The 18,265-nt window shown below is 35.9% G+C and overlaps 1 protein-coding gene across 1 annotated transcript in view; it reads right to left on the reverse strand.

The window, feature by feature from the left end:
• Positions 1–18,265, reverse strand: part of LOC107747298 (inactive heparanase-2-like) — an 80,832-nt gene that overhangs the window by 33,859 nt on the left and 28,708 nt on the right. Inside the window, exons 4-5 of the mRNA XM_016561770.1 lie at positions 8,539–8,712; positions 5,115–5,286 (exon numbers count right to left, since the gene is read on the reverse strand). Coding sequence (XP_016417256.1) covers positions 5,115–5,286; positions 8,539–8,712 — 346 coding nt within the window. The remainder of the gene's footprint in view (positions 1–5,114; positions 5,287–8,538; positions 8,713–18,265) is intronic.

Below are 18,265 nucleotides of genomic sequence, written 5' to 3' on the forward strand. Positions count from 1 at the left end.
TGAACATTTGGGTGGCATTATGCAAATATTTCCATATAGTGTGGTAGATATGTGGGGGCGTGTTAGAATGAGCCGTTTTAGGGGGGCGTGGCAGAGTCTTAACTTTGATAAAGAATATATCTTTGGTTTTGAGACTTTAGTCTTTGCAACTTCAGGGATCTTATCTATGCACAATCAGCTTGTAACACTCCAAAGAGAAAGGAAAACTTGAAATCGCATCATATGACCCCTTTAAACTGCCAGAATTTTAAAAGACGGTATCTCCGTTTGCATTGAACTTTCAGCTTAGCAACTTTGCAGATATTGTTTATGCTCAAACAGCAACATTACACACTAACGTTAAAAAAGTGAAATCGCAATGAAGACAAGACAAGACAAGTAAACTATCAGCAATCAGTAAAACTAACTACACGCAAATTTTGTAGTTGTTTTTTTTTAAGCCTAAAACTAATTTACGAGAAAACAAATCTTAATTATCTTAGTGTCCATAGCAATCAGTTATTTTTATTATTTTAAAATATAATAAAAAAATAAATGACATTTGATATGTATGAACACACATCTGTTTATTTAACTGTTAGAATGTAAAATAATATTATTAAGGGTTCAAGCACATAGTGCTGAAACCCTATTGTAATTGTTAGGATTTTTATTATTATTATTCCGCGCTAAAACTGATTGGGCAGACCAAACCGTAAGGCCTAGAGAGCTGAAACTTGGTCAGATGGTAGTCTGGCTCGCTACTAAGATCCAAAGGCTAGGCCCAATCTAAAGAAAATTGTAGAAAGTGTAGAAGTGTAGAAAGTCAGATTCGCTCTATGAGGTCCGGTTTTTCCGCCGTTTTGAAGTAAATTCAAAACCTACTTTTGCAAACTAGCCCTAGGTTTTTCGCCCGATCAGAACCAAACTACTGCAGAAATATTCTCTGGACAGTGAATATCAATAACAATCAAAAAAAAGTTGAAATTTCGATTCACCGTTGCATAGGGACGCCAAAATGTTTGTAAGGGGTGGGGCCAATTTTACTAAAATGGCTATAACTCTTGAACAGAATGAGATATCTTCAGCAAACTCGATACACATGAGTAAGAGCTAAATTTTTGGTCAAATAAAAAGAATGTGCAGCTCTGACACTTGGTGGCCCTATAAGATGGAAAAAACATAAAAATGGCTATAACTATGCAACCGTTGGTCCGATCGACTTGAAAATTTGTATGCAGTGTCTTTGTCTGAAGTGGCACAAGTGTCTATGAGGACATTCGCGTATCTCAAAAAACATGGCCACTATTTGCCAAAGAAGTTTAAGCACCTATTAGACAATGTTAACGGAGGTCGATCGGAACGAAACTCGGCGGGCATGTTCGACTCATCGCCCTAAAGATATGTAAGAATTTTGAAAGAAATCGGCCACTAGGGGGTTAAATTGCGTTTTTCAAGTGCATAAATGAATGTATATTGCACGATTTTTCCACACATACACTCAATCTTCATAGCATTTGATAGATCTCCTCATCCTGAGTAACTTTGCCTCAAGAACCACTGCTGTCAATCAAATTGTTCATTAATTATTCTCAATTATGTTAAAAACCTACTTTTGCGAACTAGTCCTAGGTTTTTCGCTCAGTCTCGATCAAACCACTGCAACGCAATTCTCTGGACTCTCTAGATCAATAATTATCAAAAAAATGTAAGAACCACTGCTGTCAATCAAATTGTTCATTAATTATTCTCAATTATGTTAAAAACCTACTTTTGCGAACTAGTCCTAGGTTTTTCGCTCAGTCTCGATCAAACCTCTGCAGCAGAATTCTCTGGACTCTCTAGATCAACAATTCTCAAAAAAATTTTGAATTTTGTCCTTTGGTTTGCTATAACGGGGTCATTTAGCGTGGCCAAATATACCCAAAAGCCTATAGAACCTAAACAAAAACTCAAAACTTTACGAAACTTGGTGAAAACATGTGACAGATGATTCTTAACAAGCATACAAGGTTTCATGGAGATCGGACCATAGGTGGCACTATAACAGTTAAAAAGGCCTCAAAAACACAATATTTCTATAGTAAATGACCTCAAATTGCAAAAAAAAAATTCATATATTTACAGAAACACAAGTTTTCATATCATATGATAGATCTCCTCATTTTGAACAACTTTGTCTCTAGGACAGCTGCCGTCAATTAAAGTGTTCTTTAAATATTTGAGATTATATTAAAAAAAAAACTACTTTTCTGAACTAGTCCTAGGTTTTTAACTCAAAATCAATAAAATCAGTGCAGTACAATTCTCTGGACTCTCTAGGTCAATAATTGTCAAAATTTATTTTACATTTTTTGCATTTGGACAGCTATAACACGGTAATTTAAAAATGTGGTCTTGATATAGTGTACCCAAAAGCCTTTAAATCCTAAACTAAATTTAAAAACTTCACAAAACTGCGTAAACTGATGAATCATGTAATTCTAAACAAGCATGCAACATTTTATGGAGATCGGGCAAAAAATGGCACTATAATAGTTATAAATATTAAAAACACAATTGTTTCCATTGTATGCTCTCTGAAGTTGCAATTATAATCACTAGATGGCAGCAGAAGACCACTAATGGGCTCATAACACACTAATATAGTGTTTTTCACATGTTTTTTTTCTTTTGGATTGGCATTAAGACATGATACAATCATTATCATTGCATTTAAAATCACATTTAGTCAAAGTTTACCACTTTATTCATACAGACATATCAGTTTTTACAATTATGCCAGATTATGATTACAGTGAAACCTGAAAATGACATATAAACTCTTGAAGACTTGTAGTAAGTGTTTCGTTATCTATCTTTTTTTTCAGAAATCTATATGTGCAACAAAATATGTGTGCACTTGTCTGTGTATGTAATAATATATTTAAATAATGATTACAAAAATGAATTTCTGCTTTGAATTAATAAATTCCTGTTTTGTTTTGTTTTTGTATAATTTTGGGAGCTGTGTGTCTGTCCTCCCATCATTCTTGTTGATTTCAGTGTATGTGTGTGTGTGTGTTTGTGAAGGTGTAGACAGAGCCTAGTAAGCCGCTGGTTGCAAAAATGAGGAAGCTCTGGTCAGGCACTGACAGATTTATTTCTGACTCTGTCACACTGAAATTACAACCAATTAGTATCCACTCACAAAAGCCATTATTCTACAAAACCAGTTTTTGAAGAACAGCACAAAAGCACAAACAATGTTAAATGAACACTCACAAATGAATTCCAGAGGTATTTATCTCAGACGTCATTAGACAAAAATTAGAAAAATGTGGTCTTAATAGTAAGCACATCAACACTGGCACTGCTTTAATAAGCTCCTGTCATAAAAATATATGTGTTTAGAAGCATAAGGCTGGCAGCGTTGCTCAAACCTTCTTTTTAAAACCACACACTAAATGATTGAGACAAGATTCTCCTTTTGAAAGGGAATTTAAAGGGAATTCAGTCATGGGTTTTCGAGTATTCATTTGTTGTTAATTAGAAACGGTTGATGTTCGAGATGTTCATTTCTGTTAGCAGTTTTTGAACATCCTTATTCTTCCGCATTGTAATTCACAAACAAATGACTCCTATGAATCATTCAGAAAGACCCACTCACTCACTCACTGAATCCATCCAAATGGTTTTTGATTTACCGACTGCAAGTTATTACTTCTATAATGTCTTACTGGAAACAAAAAACGATACTATGTTGAACTTAATGCTCAGAATTAAAAGCTGCAGTACTGTGCTCTTGCAGGAGAGAGTGGGAGGAACGAGTAACACGCAGGTGGAACATTGCTCTGTCACGCCATTAATAGAGTGACACTTTATTTATCTGACGGTGAGTTTCAATGGTGCTACAGGCCCCTGGACTAACAATCCACATGGAGCAACATAAACACGACTCATCTATGTGCTCCTCCAGGCAGGCGGACAGTACTGCGCTTTCTTAAACAATGTGCTTTGGAGATCTCTTATACGAGCCATTAAAACGAGTCCAACATCAGATAAGCCTTTCTGCAAACACCATGCCATAACCTGTCATGACGGCTTTTCACATTGAAAGTGCAAAATGCCACAGCCATTCAGAAACATATTTGAGACTCGACATACAGTTAAACTGCTTACATTACCAGCATGAATATCGATAAACTGTCCTATTTAAGTTACCTCACAGCCAAGAACCGTTATTCATTACTTGCTGAGTAAAAATTATGTCATCTACATTAATATTCAGAATTTCGGGGTCAGTATTTTTATTTATTTATTAATTTTTTGTTTTTGAGGAAAGAAAATCTCTTAAGCTCACCAAGGCTATATTTATTTGATTAAAAATAGAATATTGAATAGAATATTACTGTAAAAACTAATATAATTAAATATTATTATAATTTAAAGTAACTATTTTAATATATTTTAAAATGTAATTTATTCCTGTCATTAAAAGATGAATTTTCAGCATCATTACTCCAGTCTTCAGTGTCACATGAATCTTCAGAAATCATTTTAAAATGCTGATTTGCTGCTCAAGAAACATTTATCATTATTAATGCTGAAAAAGGTCGTGCTGCATAATATTTTTCTGGAAACAATACATTTTTCAGGATTCTTTGAAGAATAGAAAGAACAGTTTAAAAGAACAGCATTTATTTGAAATAGAAATATTTGTAACATAATAAATGTCTTTACTGTCACTTTCATTTTATTTAATGCATCCTTGAATGAAAAGCATGAAAAGAAAAAAACTAACCGTAAACTTAGTGTATATTTTTATCCCTTTTTCCAGAGGAGAAAGTGTGTTAAACGCATACATCTACTAAAGGCTTCAAAGCTAACCAAAATGGACTAAAAGCCTCACAACTCTAATTTTCATATTTATAAATATATCAAATGTGTTAAACAAAACTGAAAGTACAATATATCTGACAGCATTATCAAAATATCCAGAATACTTATTAAACCAACACACAAGCAGAAACCTGTGGAGTTTCCTGCACAGCTCTGCAGGAACAGATTCAGTTTATAATTTATCACTCTCCACATATAAATAAGTGCACACAGGGAGGCCATAATATTTCTGATGAAATGACAGAGACACTCACCCATCTAGTAACAGGATTGCATTTTTCCGAGGACGGCCGATGTTGGGCCCGTAGAGGTTCGCTCGGCTGTAGAAACGCACCGACTGCAGTAACGTCTTCAGAACAGAGTAATCCTGAGCCAGACGAGAGCTGTTGACTGATCGGGCAGCCATTGTGCGGTAACTGTTGGGCTCTGTGACGGGAAATAAAGAAAAATGACGCATGATAAGATCATAACTAATTAAAGATGACTGATTAATTTAACTGGAAAAGTTTGGGTCAGTATGATTTTTTAATGGTTGTGAAAGTCTCTAATTCTCACCAAGGCTGCACTTATTTGGTCAAAAATACAAAAAAAAACAATAATATTGTGCAATATTATTAAAATTTAAAATATCTGTTTTCTATTTGAATATATAAAAATGTAGTTTATTCCTGTGATGGCAATGCTGAATTTTAGACGGTCATTACTCCAGTCTTCAGTGTCACATGATCCTAAATAAATATTTGTATGGAAGCTTTTTTCCAAAGATTTATTTTTATTTTTATAATAATAATAAAAACAATAAAAAAAATAATTGAGACCTTTTTCTTTTTCAGACCTGTCTTCTCTTCTAAAAATTGCAAAAAAAAAAAAAAAAACAACAACTCAAAATTGTGTGATAAAATGTCACAATTTCATTTATTATTATTTTTTTTTCTGTGGTAGAAACAAGCTTCCATATATATATATTTTTTTTTTATTATTATCAATGTTGGAAACAGTTGTGCTGCTTAATATTTTTGTGGAAACCATGACACATTTTTTCAAGATTCTTTGATCAATAGAAAGTTCAAAAGAACAACAGTTATTTTAAATTAAATTAATATAAAAAAATGTAAAATGTCACTTTTGATCTTTTTAATGCATCCTTGCAGAATAGAAATAATTTTTCTCTTTTTTTTTCTTAACGATCATGGTCAATAGTAAAACAGCTGTGTGAATATCCTTCAAAAATTATCCTCATATTTTAATAATGACAGAAGTTGTATTTTCAGGTGAGCTATCCCTTTAAGACTTCTGAAGCAACCTGACACCCAATCACAAGCGAATATGCAAACTGCCTTTGAATTATGACCTATATTGTGGTCAGCGCTTTGTAAACTATTTAAACAAGGCAACACTTTGGGAGGTGCACACTTGAAATCACAGCGAGGACGTTACAGCAGTCAAGTGGCGAACTTTATAAACATCACAGCCTGTGTGAGTGTATGTTTGTGTCTGGGATAGAAATACCGAGATGCTGAGCTGTAGAGTCAATACAGTACTGGGCCAAGCAGAGGCCAGTGGAAAATATGAGGCATTATTATTATCCATTAAAATATTATGCTATCATTTAGAAAAAGCACAAATAACGCATAGTCATGAAATGCTATCATGAAATAAATCCTCACTTTGTGTCACGCTGGCAAGACCCACTCGATAAACACCCACTCACAGCTAAAAAAAAATTTCTCTTTGTTTCATTTGGACTCTTTGTTCGCTTGAAAGTGTTTGTTTTTGAATTAACAGCTCTGTAAAATCTGATTTAGTAACAGCTTTTAAACATTCAAATGGCTGTTCCAGTAATAACATGGTTTTTATTAGAGTTAGCAAAATGAAAAGATTCTGCTGAAAGGATAACTTCTTAATTGGTATTACGTGACAGATATTAAAAGATATTAAGACAGGTATTAAGCTTATTGTGCTGCTTCCTTTGTCTCGTATGACAGTCTCCGAGTGAAAGCAGCGATCTGTACGCATGCAGTTTTTCTATGCAAACAAATAGTAAAGTTTTGACACATGCAACATGTAGCCAATAAACAAACGATTAAGACAATATACGGTTTGTGTACATTCTTAAATCGGTCTCTGGTATTTTTTTAGGGTTAGTGTTTAGTATGGAAAGTGTGCGATATATCAGGCTACACATGCTGTCAGTAACATAGCTTATATTCTGTCTAATTTTATGCAAGTAACCCATATCATCATAAGATCATAATTATTCAAGTCAAAGGTTTTACACTCTGTGCTGTTTTGATGTTTATAGAGAGACATTTGATACAAGGGCAACATGAATGGGGCGATTTGCAGCATGTCTGGCACAGGACAATAGATGAATGAGTGCTTAGAGCAGATTACAAAATCACCAGGTGTCCTTTTGGTTTCTGCTTTGTGAATTTGTCTCCTGACACAAGCCCTATTCGAATGGGATTCGTTTTATATGAAGAGGTGGGGTAATGTAATAATGATCAGAGCTTCCCTGAGATTTTTAAACCCATCTGAATTGCCCATGTCGGTCCTTTTTATTGCATCGGTAAAGACTGCTTCTGTAAAAAAAATAATAATAATACAATTCTCTATTCTCAGCTTATCCGGCTGACACTTTCCAGCCTGTAGGCTGTTGTACATCAAGCACTACAACCGTCTCAAGTGGATGGTTGTCAATGAGAAGACACTGGAAACGAAATATAGTTGCTGAGTGCGGATTTAAGGGCCTTCTCTCAAATTTAGCATGTTCCCCTCAAACTCCAAGAGCGTTTCTTGCTGGAACATAAATAAATTAATAAATAAACAGAGAGAGAAAGACTTAGGACAGTGACAAATAAACTTGTTTCAATATTTCCTATTAAACCCATCATGCTTTATATTTCCTGAATCCTCTGCAATGAATAGGTGTCGTCAGAGCGAGAATCCAAATAGCCGATAAAAACATCGCAATAATCCACAAGTAATCCACACGACTCCAGTCCATCAATTAACATCTTGTGAAGTGAAAAGCTGTGTGTGTGTGTTTGTAAGAAACAAATCTATCACTTCTGTCTATTTCTTCTGGCCAAAATATGAGTCAATTATCCATAAAAACACTTCCTCCAGTGAAAAAGTCCATCCTCTGTTGTCCTCTTACATCAAAATCCACCAACATATTTGTTCAGAACTGTTTTGCTTATAAATGGTGCTTGATCTATGAATATTTCTCTCCTGAAGCAACTATTAAAAAAATTATTTAAGTTAAAAATGTCTTAATGATGGATTTGTTTCTCATAAACACATAGCTTCTGGATTATTTACATTAATTGTGGATTATTGTGATGTTTTCATCAGCTGTTTGGACTCTCATTCTGACGGCACCCATTCACTGCAGAGGATCCATTGGTGAGCAAGTGATGTAATGATAAATTTCTCCAAATCTGTTCAGATGAACAAACAAACTTATATACATATTGGATGGCCGTGGGGCGAGGGGGGTTGATCAAATTTCAAGTGTGAAGTTTTGACACAATTGCACACAAATTAATCACTGGTCGATGGGATGGATGCTTCCTTTTTCTTTCATAAACACAAGGAAGATGTACAACATTCTGTGTCTCAGACTGATATCATGTCAAAAATATAATTTGTGAATCTGCAACGGTAAGGACTCACCATTGCCGAGCTCCCAGGAGATGTTGTATTTTTTGCCGGCGCTGTATTTGAGCAGACTCAGAGCACTGGAGGCGTTCCATGAGTTGTCAGGGTTTCTGTGCAAGGCATTCAGCCCAAAGATCAGGTGCAGTCCCGCGCAGTCGGCAAAGTTGTAAAGTTTGTCTAAAGACCTGGCTGGGAAAAAGCCAGACACAGCTGTAACATAGATACTTTCATTTTTTATCATAATAACCATTTTACATTTTAGTTTGGACATTGGACTATTGTATATTGACTATATAAAAATACATAAAATTATATCAAATTATAAAAGTGATACTACTATTCTTCTTCTTATTGATATTACATTACTACTACTGCTATTATTATTATTGTTGTTGTTAAAGGGTTAGTTCACCCAAAAATGAAAATTCTGTCATTAAGGTCATTTTCCATCAAAAACGTCTTAATTTGTGTTCCGAAGGTCTAACGGGTTTGAAACGACATGAGGGTGAGTAAATAATGACAGAATTTTCATTTTTGGGTGAACTAACCCTTTAATACAAGTGATGTAATGCAAAATTTCTCCAAATCTGTTAAAATGAAGAAACAAACTCATCTTGGATGGCCTGAGGGTGAGTAAATAATGACAGAATTTTCATTTTTGGGTGAACTAACCCTTTAATTATAATAATAAAATATAAATTATTATTATGATTAACATTAGCATTATTATTATAATTTTTTTTTTTTTTAAACTTTAATTTAACCTTTTTAAATACTTCAAAACAAGAATACTCATGACTCAATACATGTAGGAAAACTTTTGCTCTTTTGATACACAGGGTAAAAGCTAACATACAAACAGAGCAGATTAAAGGAAACAAAAAACAGAAACGCATCAAAGAAAGCTTTCACATTTTAAATCTGCCCGACAGACAGACATGATAATTCTGATTTTGCTAATGGACAGCCGTTGGCCGATGTTTGGAAATTCTATCTGTTAAGAGCAGCAAAAATAAACACAAATATTTCACTACCCTTTGACTTCATTTCCTGGGTTTAAAAGGAAGCAGATGAAACCAAGAGACACGCACATGGAGCCTCATCTTGTCTGTGATGGGAGATTCTGAGCTAAAGGTCATTCATAAAAAGTGGATACTCCATTATTTTAAGTTGGTACCCACAGTAAAGCCTTGGTTTATTTCAAAAGTTGAGTCAACTGTATTTTTCATTTCAAGAAGCATTTAGAACAATTCCAAAGTCCCATCTTCCACAAAGTTCCCATACTCTATCTGTCTTTGTTTATTAAATACGTTGGCTAATTTTATTATGCTTTCAGTTAACAATAAGAGTGTAGTACAGCTTCAGGGAACACATTTTACTGTGTTTAAACCCCTTTTCACAAATTACTCCCCAAAATCAGCACAGAAAATGTGAAAAAGGTTTGCAGATTCTGTCTGGGCATGGATTCAAGCGGATAACATCATAGACTAGTCTTGGCATTTCTGCACCGAAAAAAAAAAAACATTTGCTATTACATCTGTTCAGATATTAAATTCATACAATAAATATTTTTGACTGCGGCATGGGCAGAAGTTCGGTTTCTCTCATGAGCAGTGTTGGGCAAGTTACTTCCAAAATGTAATACATTATATATTACTAGTTACTGTCTTTTGAAAGTAATTAGTTACATTACAATATTACTGTCTCTGAATTGTAATGCATTACACTACTTTTGAGTTACTTTTGAGTTACTATGGACAGATGAATCAAAACAAAATCACAAGAACAACCAACAGGCAGATAACCAGTCAGCACGGCTAGCAATTCAAAGACAGAAATGAGCATTGGCGTGACTGCTAAACTTCAGTTTAATTGTGTAGTCATCTTTATAGCTTTTATCACAATTTGAAACATCAACACTAACGGCAAAGTGTCATTTCTTAAATAGCCTACGTAAATACTCTAATCACATGTACAGACGTACAAAGTCTCATAAAAAGATCCAACACCCAGCTTCCCTGGGTACCAAACTATAAAAGCTGGTCTTTTAAATCAGCACTTTAAAGCAGCAGGGAAATGTTCCAATTACAGACTCGTTAAAATATTACCATAATGAGGTCAAGATTACGTTTAATTCAAACAAGCAGTCAAACACCAATGACGGACCTTTTATCACTCTTAATTTAACAGGCATTCAGACATCAAACAAATGCAGTTATGGACTTGTTTACTAGAGTTAAAAGGCTTTGATACAGTAAGCATGCCATTATATATGTATTCATTTATGTATTTTGCACAATATGTTGGACCACCTTGCCACGTCTATGGAGAATTGTGAGAGTTCTGCTTGTTGTGCAGCCTTTAGCACTGTGAGGTGATTAAAACGGCGCAGTATATCAAAGACAGGTGGATGGAAAGTAGGACTGTGCTGTCAGTGCAGAGGAGGAAACAGATCCAGATGTGGGTTCGTTCCTCAGGTAACCCACAATCTCCCTCCTCACCATACTCTGGATCAGGTAGAGAACCAGCACAGGAACCAAGCTAAATGTGCTTCAATCATTTGTAAATGCAAGGCTGGTTTGTGAGTTTTTGAAATATTAAGCAGGACTCGGTTGTTCTGAATATCAGCATGACTATTATACAGTCATGTAAGCACAAGGTTGTGATGCAGTCTTGTAAACAAGAAGTTAATATAGCCAGTAACTTTCTTTATAGACAATTTGAAAAATTTTTCTCCACCAACAAAACAAGTTATGACAGAAACACTTGAGATACATAGATAGAGATAGATATTAGATAGATGTAGATAGATAGATAGATAGATAGATAGATCTGATCTCAGACATAAGGTAGATAGAACAACAGAACGACAGAATGATAGATAGAACAATGTTACAGTCTTCACACACAGTTACTACTGTGCAGTAGTGTGCGTTTTTTTTCTTTAAGGAATAAATTTCATTGATAGAACAGCTAGTTTTCCTAAAAACAGTTAGTTTGGTCAGTTCCATATTGCTGAGCTACAGTAATAATGTAATTAATGTTTAAGCAGCATCCTGAGCCAAACTCTCCCTAGAGCTCTGGACGGACGAAGAACAACAGAGAACTCAAGTATTTCCAGAGACATCAGCTCTTTTGCTCTTTCTTTCTTTATTTATCCCTCACTTTCTCTGGCTCTCTCATCCTCTCTGTTTTTCTCTCTTTTTTGACTGTTTTACTCTTTATCAGTGGTAAATTTAAACAAAGCCTACTTGGAAGGACTAGAAAATAATGTTGATTTTGGACAACCGTGAAGCTTTTCTCGCAGGTTAGCCTGCCACCTGTAATTCATTATTTATCAGTAAATTACAATAGGAATAAATCAGTAATATAGAATAACATGCATTGCTTACATGTTTTTATTATTATTTTACTCACACAAAGAGCCAAACTCCCAGGATCACATCTTATGTTTTGAATTAGATTTAATTTAGTCAAATGTAAAGCATTTAAACTCCATTTCTGTGTCACACAACACATACATGTAGTTCCCTTTCATGGGAACTTCGAACTGCGTCCTCTAGGGGTCGCTATGGGGAATGCCTCGTCGTGACCCGTGTCTGAAGCATACATTGAAAAAACACCAACTCGTTGGCCGGTGACAGCCATGACGTCACTACCGGTGCGACTATAGTATAAATAGGCGCCGGGAGCACACATCATTCTCTTCTTCGTCTTCATTGACTGCTTTGTTTGAAGCGTGCATTTCTGTGGTAAGAGCGATCTCTATTTATCACGACGAGGCGTTCCCCATAGCGACCCCTAGAGGACGCAGTGTCTCGTTCCCTACTCAGGGAACCATGGTTACACAAGTAACCTGAGACGTTTGAAAGCGAAACAACAGCAGACTCACACTGATGTGTTTCCACTGCAGACTCAGAACTGGGAGTCTGTATAGAAAACAAAGTGATTTCTAGAAAAACTAAATTAAAGGGATAGTTCACCCAAAAATTTTAATTCTGTCATTTACTCACCCACAAGTTGCTCTAAACCTGTAACCTTTCTTCTGTTGAGCACAAAAGAATGTTGAGGGTAGCCATTGACATTGAAATATAGTCTTTTCAATACTATAAGTCAAAATATCAAAATATCTATCAACAGACAAAACTCACACAGGTTTGGAACAATTGTATCTTTAAGTATTTCTATTATTAACAGCCATAAATCATAAAATGGTCATCATGGGTGTGCCATTGAGTATTATAACAAACTAAATGGTAATGAAACCTAATTTAAATAAGGAGCATGTACAATTTTTTCATCAAAATGGTAATAAATCTACACAGAACAACCAAACTAGTTCAATTGTCTGGTTTATGTCAGATTTATTGAAGAGAAATTGTTTGTGTGCCTGTTACTGTGTTTGTAACATGCATCAAGCACCACAGATGTCTATTTTTTTAAACAATGGACCTCATTCATGACACACAGGCAAAATACTTTTTTGGAAATTGTTTATAATGATGTTCTGATGTAAATTTTTGGGTTCATGAAAGACTTTGTATTTGTAAAATATCAGTTATTACACCTGCTTCTATCCACATATAAATGGTGAGCATCCAAATGTCTTGTGTTCTTTTAGACACTACGTTTTGATAGCACTATAAATATATAATTAAAAAAATAAATTTCACCGATAAACAAAAATGATTGAAAACGGTGTTGTCCGTTATTTTTTTTTTATTATTATACACAATTAATCTGAGCGCCAATGGAATTTGCCTGCAAGCTTAACACTTTTGTTAATAAAATAATAATAATTTTTGATAGTAAGATAGTAATAGTAATAATTCATGGGTGGAAATTATACTAATTGTGAATGAGACTATATACAAATATGTAAAATACACACTTTTAACTATCAAATCTGAGATTTATGAAGAGGTTTTTCAGGAAGGCCCATTTTATGCACAATTTCTTCCACATTTTTGCCTATATTTCTGAACGTTTAATGAATGCGGCACAATGAGTGAGTAGTGCACTTCACCGGCATTAAAAATGTACTCGCACCTCTGCTACACAGCACTGCACAGCTTAGCTAGTGTGAATAATGTAGTTTGTTAATATGGGTGCCAAAATAAATATGCACCACATACACTGCTTTTGTGCGCTGTGTGAAACAGGCCTTAGTTTCAAAACGCTGCCAAGGCGCTCTTCAATAACTTTGGCTAATGTAGTGCAACTATGAGTATGAACGCATGGATGTATTTAAAAAATTGGTGCCTTTGAACTCTCTTGGAGTCGACTGTGTGAACTTTTGTAGCAAGTTCAGCAACTGCTGAACCCAATGAGTAGAACTAAAGTGCCGGATCCCCCCTCTCCCAATGTAATGGAAACAGAAAGGGGTCTGGATATTGTCAGGGTAGCTATCTGATCACAGACATAAGACTCCCATAACAAGTTGGACTGCACCAGAGCGCTACGGCTCATTTCTGAGCCAGCTTATTTCCATTTATGACGTGATTACCTACAGCAACTATCAGGACATGTACACCCAAAATCCCAAAAAGAGATCAAAGCCCTTCCATACCAGGAAAACATCTCTAAATCCATGACTATAGGGCTCTTTCCACAGAAATTGTTTTCAAGAGGAGGAAACAACTACGAGAAGTAAACTGCATGTTTGCTACACAGTAAAGTCCAAAAGACTGAGCAAAAATGTCTATATTTCTCTAATTTAAATGAAATTTTGATTTTGCAATGCAGCATCAGATGTTTGGACCTCTCTATACGTTTTAAAAAACAATATGTGGCCCATTTCTTAAAATGAATTTTAAAAAGGCCAGATTGCTTTTATAATCATACGCCACATGTACATGCTGTTCACATTCCTCACCATGTAATCAATTCTAATTGCACGCAAGCCCCTCTCACAGAATCCCATTACATGGGACGCAATTACATTAATTACATGGGATGCATTCTTCAGCGTTCATATCAAAAGGATAGTGGAGAAGTCATGTGGGCTCATGTTACACCTAAACAAAGGAAATGTACACTTGTACACTACTGAACGCTTCAGAGCAAATGATGAAGCTGCTTTTAAGTGAGATATGCCAAATGAGCGATGCAAACAAATTTAGCTAAGTGGATTTTGATTATACAGTAAAGATAACCAGATAAATGATAGCAAAACTTAAAAAAAAATCTGTGTGCTTTAAATAAAAAATGACTCGTCTGCTTTAATTGAACTACAATATTCATATAGCAAGTTTATTTTCTATAAAAGTTAGTTATGTCTATCTGAAATCTGAAACACATGACAAAAAATAACTTATTTATTACAATGCATAGACAGCGACACAGTTAACAACAGCAATAATTCTTCAAATAATTACAAAAGAGCATTATCTTAATATTATCAGAGTGGTACGATCTTAAAAATAATGGTTCTTTATTGGAAATGGCAGAACCTTTAACATCATTGGAATCTTTCCATTGCACAAAAGGTTTGTTATAGAGGAAAAAGGTTCTCTGGAGAGCCCAAAATGGTTCTTCTGGAATCAATGCGAAAGTTCCATTTTGAAACCTTTGTTTTTAAGAGTGTACTTTGCAGGCATTAAAACGAATCAAGGGTTTACAACGAAAACAAAGTGCGGGCAGTTGAATCAACCATTCGCTTTTAATTTGTTCATTTAGCTACATGAACTGTCTAAACACACCGATTAACTTGAATGAATCAGACTTTCCACAGCAATTTGGATTCATCCAAATGACCCAAATCTTTTGAATTAGTTCACTCCAAAACTTGCTCAGACTAGTTGATCGATTTTACATGTTACATCGTTACTCCAGTTGGTGGCGACAAGTAAGTGCATTATATTGTGCTATGAGCTCATTAAAACACTCAACAAATTAATTAAAAATTGGTCTACAAAATCTATTCCAAAATGTATTTGCATCATACTGTACACCTTTTTCCTACAAATAACAAAAAAAAAACTATCGAAAAACAAAAATAACCTAAATCATTTAACAAAATCCTTACCTCATTTTAATTGCGTATGGTCATTGCAAAAACCGATTTTGGTTAACGAAATATGAATCAGTGCATGGAAGTGAACGATTCGTTCACCTAAGATCTGTAAATCACTGATTCCATCACAAGTGAAAGGAAAGACCATCATTATTTTAAGCATGTGCTATTGCTCCCTAGACATAGTTTAGTCGATATAGCCACAGACCACTTACATTTCTTCATACAGTGTAAAAAATGAGTTATCACTGGTTTCACGTGGCATGTTAAGCTCTCTGTGTTGCTAAACTGTGAGAGAGCTTTCCAGTCATTGGAAGTTAATGCTATTATTTAGCTTATTTTAATTCCCAGCTCTCTTTAAAGCAATTTCAAGTTTAATTGTTCAATTGCAGTGGAAAAATAACCATGGCTAATTATGACTAATGACTATGGATGCCGGACAAATCCTCGGTTTGTGAAGAGGACGGATACTATCCCGAATCCTCCATCAACGCTCCTTTCGAGCAAAAGAAAACACCACATCACTACGTGCATTACTTAGAGCTCATTTTTATAGGCGCACGCTTTTAAACCATTACAACGGCGACCTGCTTAGTTACTAAACCGTTAAACAACAAGTAATATCCTGTTAAATCGTAATGAATGGCTTCTGAACTCGCTTTCCATTCAATTTTTCAACCACACAAGCTTGCTGTTATTCCAGCACTTAGGAGCAAGACTCAATCCCACCGCACATCAGTTTTAGGAGGGATCGGTTTGAGGCATTTCAGAGACCCCCATCAAAGCGTTCCCGTGATGTACGACAGGCTTCCCTTCAAAATAAGTGCTAGGAAAAGGGGTGAAAATATGGTTTCAATAGTCGGGCTATGCCTGTGGTAGTCTGTAGCACACGGTCCGTGTCACACAAACCCAAATGCACTCCTGTTTATAAATACAGAATTACACCGAGACCCTGGTTTGATAGGGCTCGATACACACTCAAAACCGCTCAGGTCAAACCACTTTTGTGTTTGGGAAGAATGCAAACTATGAAGACACCTGTTTTTAATTTAATATGGCTAGCTTGGACTGCGTACGTAGCTATCTATGAGCTTTACGTCTTTATGGTTCTTATGGCGCATCGAAAAGTATGTAACTTGCGCACAGAAGGCCACATTATTTTGTGTTCATACGCACACATACATGCGTGAGTATATACATGTCTGTGCGTGTGTGTGTGTACATGTGTCTGGCCATGTGGTTGGCAGTGAAGGAGAGCAAGAGCTGACTGATATGTTAACATCTCAGAACACACTCTGGTGTATAAACATCCACACACGTTTGTGTACACTAATTAATCTTCCCCGTGAGGCTGCCTCATGCACAAGCACATGGTTTGGGCAGTGCAGGACTGCCGCGCTGGACTTTGATTTCCTGCTAGTGTCAACAGTCCTGGGCGCAGGACTGATTGGAGCTGCATTTGATGAATTCAAAGACGAGCGTGTGTGCCAAATTACATCAACCGCTTTAAAATGTCTTATATAAGATCCAAATTCAAACCAAAACCACTTGTGGGGGCAAAGTTGACCAAGAGACTGCACCAAGAGTTTCTAAACATGTCCTTCAAGTATTAGTGTTGAAATGCATTATTGTGACATGAAATCAGACCTGCGATAAGAATCATAAGCCGAAACCTAAAAATGTAAATATCTTGTCTTCCAATTTGAATCTTTCACAGTGAGGTTTTTTTTTTCTCGGATGTCAAACACTTTTACTGCCTTCAAGACCTTCTGGAAAGTTTGCAATTGAAACTGAACTTGAAAGTCATACCAAGTGCTGGAAAGAGTACTGAAAAAATATACTCAAGTAAAAGTACCATTACCTTCCAAAAAATGTAGTGCGAGTAGAGTAAAAGTACTTGTCCAAAAAACTACTTGAGTAAGAGTAAAAGAGTAGCCTATTTAAAAGTACTCATGAGTATTGAGTAGTGAGTACTGAGCTGTGGATTCTACCCCCTCATAATAAACGCTGTACACCGCAATTTATACATTTAAAAAACGTTGTACATTCTGTAATTCACATTATCTTGTTTGTCATAAAGAATGAAGAATATCTTTCATCCAGCAGTTTTAATTTTGACTGCCAACTCTTTAAAATACATCAAAACAGCACGGAAACAGTATTCAGTTGAAGAAAAGATGAAAGTTATTCTCAGTACAATCATCCCCATTTAAATCATAAAGTTTGAAAATCATGTGTCAGGCCACTGAGTGTCAGACTCTGTTCCGTGTTTTGTGGTTGTTTTCCTCATGTGCCTTCCTTTCCCATGTTTAATTTGTCCCAGGTGTTTCCCATGATGTTTCATTGCTCCCAGGTGTGTCTCGTCATCCCCTCCTCCTGTGTGTATAAATAGTGTTCCCTGTGTGTGCTCCAGCGTTAAGCCCACGGAGGGCTCCTGTTCCCCAGTTCAGCCCACGGAGGGCTCCTGATCCCCAGTTTAGCCCACGGAGGGCTCCTGATCCCCAGTTCAGCCCACGGAGGGCTCCTGATCCCCAGTTAAGCCCAGGGAGGGCTCCAGATCCCCATTTAGGCCCAGGGAGGGCCCCTGTTTCTGAGTTACGCCCAGGGAGGGCTCCAGATCCCCAGTTAAGCCCAGGGAGGGCTCCAGATTCCCAGTTCAGCCCAGGGAGAGCTCCTGTTTCCTCGTTTAGCCCAGGAAGGGCTCCTGATTCCTCGTTTAGCCCCGGG

The sequence above is a fragment of the Sinocyclocheilus rhinocerous genome, unplaced genomic scaffold (genome assembly GCF_001515625.1).
Source record: "Sinocyclocheilus rhinocerous isolate Xijiao unplaced genomic scaffold, SAMN03320098_v1.1 scaffold1069, whole genome shotgun sequence".
Taxonomy (NCBI): domain Eukaryota; kingdom Metazoa; phylum Chordata; class Actinopteri; order Cypriniformes; family Cyprinidae; genus Sinocyclocheilus; species Sinocyclocheilus rhinocerous.